Source organism: Formica exsecta, unplaced genomic scaffold, assembly GCF_003651465.1.
Source record: "Formica exsecta isolate Colony F162 unplaced genomic scaffold, ASM365146v1 scaffold28, whole genome shotgun sequence".
NCBI classification, from domain to species: domain Eukaryota; kingdom Metazoa; phylum Arthropoda; class Insecta; order Hymenoptera; family Formicidae; genus Formica; species Formica exsecta.
Window position 1 is genome coordinate 352390 of NW_021850063.1, and position 6867 is coordinate 359256.

The 6867-nt window shown below is 39.0% G+C and overlaps 1 protein-coding gene across 1 annotated transcript in view; it reads right to left on the bottom strand.

The window, feature by feature from the left end:
• Window positions 1–6867, bottom strand: part of LOC115237158 (nephrin-like) — a 40911-nt gene that overhangs the window by 18463 nt on the left and 15581 nt on the right. The window contains exons 6-13 of the mRNA XM_029810045.1: window positions 6430–6540; window positions 5336–5536; window positions 4166–4311; window positions 3913–4063; window positions 3136–3266; window positions 2341–2500; window positions 1278–1574; window positions 276–596 (exon numbers count right to left, since the gene is read on the bottom strand). Of these exons, the coding sequence (XP_029665905.1) occupies window positions 276–596; window positions 1278–1574; window positions 2341–2500; window positions 3136–3266; window positions 3913–4063; window positions 4166–4311; window positions 5336–5536; window positions 6430–6540 (1518 nt within the window). The remainder of the gene's footprint in view (window positions 1–275; window positions 597–1277; window positions 1575–2340; window positions 2501–3135; window positions 3267–3912; window positions 4064–4165; window positions 4312–5335; window positions 5537–6429; window positions 6541–6867) is intronic.

Consider the following 6867-nt stretch of genomic DNA (forward strand, 5'->3'; position numbering starts at 1 on the left):
AAAAAAAAAAACTTCAAAATGGTTATTTTTTTCGGAAATTTGGAAAGAGTTTAATAGTATTAATACATCTGTATAAACATATTATTTTTGCTTATTGCCGCTATTATAAATGCGATAGAGATCAGGTTTTAAAATATGCACAGATATATTTGCATATTAAGCGGAAAAGAAAAGAAGAGGAAATAGGCTATAGATTGAGAATTTAATTTGGATATTGTGCGAAAGACAAATTTTTTTTGCACAACAAACAAACTTTTTTTTTTAAATTCAATTACCCGTGTGCTTCTCCGAATCTTGTAGCATTATGTCCTCCAACTGCGACACTTCGCTGCGGCCCTTGGCGTTCACGGCGTATGTCAGCAGATAGAAGCGCGTGGCCGGCAGGAGATCCGTCACGGCGATCCGGAAGATCGGCAGATCGGCCGACACGCTGGATATGTTCGCTCGAAGATGGCCGGTCAGCATCTCGTAAGCCTCAAGCCGGAACTCCTGGTGGAGCCCGCCGTCGTATCCCGGCACGCACTCGATCTCCAGGATCTCCGAGCTCTGATTGAGCGACGCCTTGATGGTGCAGTTGTTCAGGGGATTTGGTTTCACTGCACAAACGCGTCTTTGTCACGAAAGAATTTTTGCGCGTATGTATATACACGTTGTCTTCTTATTTGAAACTTTTTACTTAAGATTTTAGGTTTTATTAGGGGATAGATATTCACACATCAGATATGCACGCTATCTTCTGAAACTTCTCGATATATTTCCACTGTTGAAAGGCGCAAGAAGAAAAATCAAGATATATGTATGATATTAGAAAAAACAATTTTTCTTTGGCATTTAATGTGAATCAGATATAAAGTAAAAATCTTAAGTAAAACATAATGGAAGAAGTAAAAAATAATACGTTCCATCGCAAAGAATATTCAAACAAATATTTTCGAGTTTATAAAACACCGTGTGCGAGAAGCCAACTATAAGCGAGTTGAATAAAAAAAAAGAGCATAAATATCCGCGCCGAGAGTTCGAAACGCGAACATCTAAATATTATATGTTTACGTTAAACACGAAAATATATAATATTTAAATATTTTCGAAACATAAAATATATTTCTCTCTAAAAGCGGGAAAGAGGCGATAAGAGTTTTCATATTTTGATTCTGAGATACCTATACAAGAAAAAAAAAAACGAAAAAACAGAATTGATAAAAAAAAAAAAAAAAGAAGAAAAGAAAAACTGATGAAAATTCCATCTTTCTTTTCTTATAACGCGATAAATGTATCACCTGCCGGAATGATTTGATAGATGCAAGGCGTCTCCTGCTTCCCTATCACGTTCCTACCCCAGCAGGTCAGGGCGCCGTAATCCCTTTCGGATTCGGGGGTGTAAACGAGCTCGCTCATGGTGCCGTTGTTACCGTCGAACCTGGCCGGCGCGACCTCGAAGTTCTCGCCGCTATTGTTGAACTCCCAGACAAAGTCCACCTCGCTGGGATCGGCGTCGACCTCGCAGCGCACCTTCACGGACTCCTCCAGGGAGGCCCCGATGATCGTTACCTCCTTCAACTTGCAAACCGGCGCGACTGGTCGCGCGTAACGAGAGGAGGGGAAAATAAAGAGAGGTAAAGACGGTTCAGACACATTTTCGGGGGGAGAAAAAAAAAAGAAGTGAAATTATCGAAAGACGAAACAATTTCATCTTCCGCTATCGATCGGCAGAATTTCGACGACGAGAGGGATTATATCGAGTTTAAGTGCCGTTTTATTCGCCCTTAATCGGTAGAATTATGTTGTTCGTCGTAGGGCTTGGATAGGAGGGTTGAAAATAAATTGTTCTAAAATGTAATCCTTCATATCTGACGTCCGCGATATTCCGCTACCGAACACAATTACGCGCAGTTGGCGCATTGTGTAACGCGTATTTTGGAGTTTACCGGACGAAACAAGAGGAACAACGTTAAATGTAACTTTTAGCGATATATGAAAAGGTCAAAGGTTAATTTTATCGCAATAATATATCTTTTTGGAAATCGGACGTATTAATAATTCACTTTTATATATAGATCACGCCATTCGATGCAAATATATATGTATTAAATATTTATGTACTTATACATGAATATTTATACGATAAATAACGCGTATTTAGATATTTAAATCTATTTATGTAAAATATATACGAAATAAATTTTATAAATATCTCTCTATATTCAAATAGCGAAACTTTAATTTACAATCCGATCGATTGCCTAGAATTGCCGACGTTCAATCGCCAGAGTTATACGTCTGCTTTTTTTTGGGGGGGGGGGGGGTTCATTGATACGAGATCAAACTTGCGTATCTACTTACACTGTACTCTCAGATTTACAATCGGACTCGTCGTCTCTCCGCGATCGTTGCTGGCGAGACACGTGTAATTTCCCGCGTTGTCGCGACCTATACCTTGCAGCACCAGGCTCTGGGTGCTCATGATGATACCAGCTGAATGGTTTTGCGTCAGCACGGCGCCCTGTCATTGATGGATTAACGCGTTTAACACGGAGGTTGAAGATACGATAGCATTTTATACCATATTTCTTCGGTAATAAGAAAAGAGAAGGTGGCAAATCGATATCGTGTAAAATTTTTCGCTCCATACAAGCTGTTCTCGTCCAGAAGGGAGAGAAGAGTTCTCCTTTAATAGAATTATTTTTTTCTCCACAAATATTCGATAAATATTTAGAATATAGCATATACTTTTTTTCAATTTTTCTCGCATTTTTTACGAGGATGACGAAGGTGAAGATTCTCCAATTTCTTATAAATTCCTATTTTGGGAGGAAATCTAGCTTTTTTGGAAATTACAGATAACATCTTCAAAGTTCTCTGTTACAAAGTATCATATGACTCATAATCAGATTGATCTTTATTGAAATAAAAAAGTTGCTATCGATTTTCTCTCGTATAACAAAAAATTATCAAACATATTAAATACTCGAACTCTTAAATTAAATACTCGGAACTCTTTTTGACAAGAAAATTTAGAATTAATTATATCAAAATTCTAGAAAAAAAAAAACCGCTAGCAATAAGACTTCATAGAATACTCTAAATTAAATTAAATTAATTAAACTAAATAAATTAGATTTATTATTGTGGACTCACGTTATGGCGCCAGGTGATTTTGTGATGCTCCGGATTAGCGCGGACTTTGCATTCAAAGTACACATCGTCGCCCTCCTTTATATTCTCCGCATTCAGAGTGCTGCCCAGATGCAACTGTACCTTAGGCGGAACTGGAGAGAAGTTTTCGAGCAGCTTAATATTTTATGTAATGCAATCGTACGTACGTAATGGAATATTTCGGCAGAGATCCCGAAAAAAGATAGCCGTGAAATGCTGAACCACCGAAATACGTGAAGAAAGCAAGAGGGTATCGATAAGACACGTGATTCGTGTAACAGATTTACGACTTCTGGGCAGCGATCATGTAACTTTTCCTCTAGGGCGGAAACGTGAAAAGTGAAAAATTTTGCTATTAAAATTAATGGTAAATTTTTTCATTTTTCACGTTTTCGCCCTAGGGAAAAAGTTACATGATCGATACCCCGATAAAGGCAGAAATAACAAAATTCGTCGAGTGTCATTCGTATTTGTATTTTTTACATTTTTCAATCGACTTTAAATTATTGGCTATTTATCGGATTATCAAAATTGATTACTTTGACAGGACATTCCATATATTCAGACATTAACATCCTTGCACAATCGAGAAATTTCGCGGCGTGTATTCCAAATACAAATAAAAATGCATTTTTCTTGCAACATTAAACAAATTAATTACTAAAATTAATTATTATGAAATATTAGCGTGATATTAATTGCGATTAATCGATTTCGCGGTATAATTGTAACTGTATCTGCTTTCAGAAAGTTCCTTACAGACAACATTCAGCTTGAAGAAGTCCTCCAAGTACGCATCCGTCAGAGCCGGATTTTCGCCACGGCACTTGAGGATCTTGCCGTGATCGTCGGGGATGGGTGAGAATATCAGCGTGCTCAAAATCACCGACGCATTGCCGCTCTCCATTATCTGTCGGCACATTCAATAATTGGAAGATGAAATAAAATTTAGAGTCGGTATCGAAAAAAAAAAAAAAAATAACATCGCATTTCAAAGTATTGTTATATCGACCTTGCCGTTCCGAAACGTTTCGTTCCCCTCGATCCAGGTGATACGAGCGCGAGGATGCGAGCCTGTCGTCTCGCAGGTGATGGAGTAATCCTTCTCCGTCTCCATTATGGTTAATTTCGACAATATCTTCACGGTTAGCGGTTTTACTAGAATCAATCGGTAAATCAACTTTATTGTATGAGTTTGCGAGGTCATAGTAATTAATATTTAAGAATGCGAATTCTTTTTCCGATATCTCTTTCGATTTCTTGTTTCTTTTTTTATATTTCTTTTTATTAATCGCAATGATGTAATTTTTAACAAAAATGTTTATGTATACAGTATTTAATGATAATTTCGTTTTTTAAAAATTATAAATATTACTTTCAACAAAAATATTTATTTTGAAGGGTTGTAGAAGATTATTATTTTTGGAAATTAGATATATATATATATACAGGGTGCGGCATTTATAGTGACGCGGGGATATTTTTCGGAAACGAAGTGAGATATCAAAAAATGTTTCAGACAATTTACGGTTGAGTATAAGCTACAATTATCCGTATAATAGACTGACCCCGCTTCTATTTTCAACAAACCTGCTAATAATTTATCGAGTCGATAACGTAAATGCGAAAGGATTACTTTTCGCGGTCGAAATTTAACTAATGTGAATTATTAATAGGTTGAATGCCACGGGGATTTTGATTAACTTTGCAAAAGCATAATTAGAGATTGTATAATCAATATTGCGGCAAATAAATGCCATTTTTGTTAAATATATGCGTTACCTCATTTAATTGAGGTCTTCTCACTCGCGGTATACATAACTGCCAAAATGCGCAATTGATTGCGCTTTATGCAATCAAAATGGATCAGCGCGTTAATCCTTCAGTGGCTCTTGATTTTTCAATATTTTTTATCGCTTAATAAAGCAAAAAATCAGTTGCTTTCACATACCTACAAGCTACCGCAAGTATAGAGGAAAATAAAAATAAATGTAATTTTTCTACAACTAAAAAAATACAGAAAAATATGCATAGATATTCCTATAATTTTTAATTGTGTCAGTGGTATCGGTAATATCGGATTCACGTCGCTGAAAGAATAAGCGAAATTAAAGTCACTTTCGCGCGTCCGTGAAAATATTTTCTCCTCGCGGGAAAGACTAAAATGTATAGGGGCACTCACGATAAACGTCGAGGATCACCGACTTCTCCAACGGCGGTATTAGATGCGTGTTGTTCGCTCGGCATTTGTACGTCGTGTTGCGGTGCTCCCGTCGCAGCTGCGGCACCGTCAATTTGCTGACGACGATGCTCTCGAACTCCTCGAGTCTGCCGTTCATCTCCTTGCCGTTCACCAGCCAGCTCACCACCGGCGTGGGTTTTCCTTCGGGCCCCCGCGAAAGCACGGAAAGCAACGGAAATTATACGCGGCTAATTAACTCCCTCTCCTCTCTCCCCCTCTCTTTTCGCGTACCGTTGTCGATCAGACTTGCGTGACAGCAGACAAATCACCGAGGGCCATAATTACCCTTAATACCGGGTGTCTCCGATCGGGCGTGCCCGCGTAATACCCGGTCTGGCCACTTAGTGTAGACCAGAGTTTGTATTTAATTGCCAACGATAGACCGCCATTGTATCTCTCTCTTTCTCTCTCTCTCTCTTTCTCTCTGCCTCTTTTTATTTGTTCACGCGATGTCGGAAGAGGGATAGGGAGGGGATTTACACCGGAAGTTACGCGTGTAATGTGGGCCGAGTCGGGTAATTTGTCACACTCTCTCGCCGAGATTCGTATCTCCGACTAAACATATTAATGAGAAACCTGATTTCTCTCAAGGAGGGATTATGTAACGGATAAAATTTTACAAATGGGAACGCGTAACGAGAATCGTGCCCGGCGAATTCATTGCTGTTTTTAAAATACGGGGAGATTTGTTTTACCTCCTGGAACTCCGTATTTCACCTCCTGTCTCCGCCATTAACGTTAATCGGTATCGAAAAAAGGATAATGATGAAAAGAGGAAGATTATAAGGAAACAATTGTTTTACCGCGGTACGATTCGCGTGCACAAAATTAATTAACTGTACGCTAATGCTAATTTACCGTTTCTTGGTGTGTGAAAAAAATATATAAATGAGATATTCGAACGTACAACTAAAAATGTAATTTTATAAATGTAAATAACTCGTGAACGGAGATGCAAGAAGTGTAAGATACGCCTGTATCTGCACTTAAAAAATCAAAACCAAAGACACGAGTCAGAATGTACGACAACTTACCTCCTCTCACTTCGCAGGACAATCCAAACTCCATGCCGACCTGAAATGGTCCGGCGACGCTGTCCACCTGCACCCCGGAACTGTCATAGATGAGCAGCTGATGCGGCGGCACTGCGAACAATATCGCGAACGTGAAGCGTTCGCTTTTCATAATTGACGGATAATGGGCCTCGAATAAGCGTTTCTCGAGTCTCCGTCTTTTTAAGAACTCGCAAAAGTTAATTTGAAAGTTGCAAAAATGAAATTTCGATTAATTCCTCCCCCAAAGTTTCTGAGAAAAGTGGGTTAGACCGCGCCGGGCCCTTCAATTAGCGAAACCGCGAGAGACGGGTGGAGTGGGGGAGGGGGGGGGGCGAGATTGTTCCGGCAAGCTTAACTTTGCATCCTGAGATGAAAAAGGACCGTCGCGTATCGGCCAACGTTAACTGCAGCTAATAT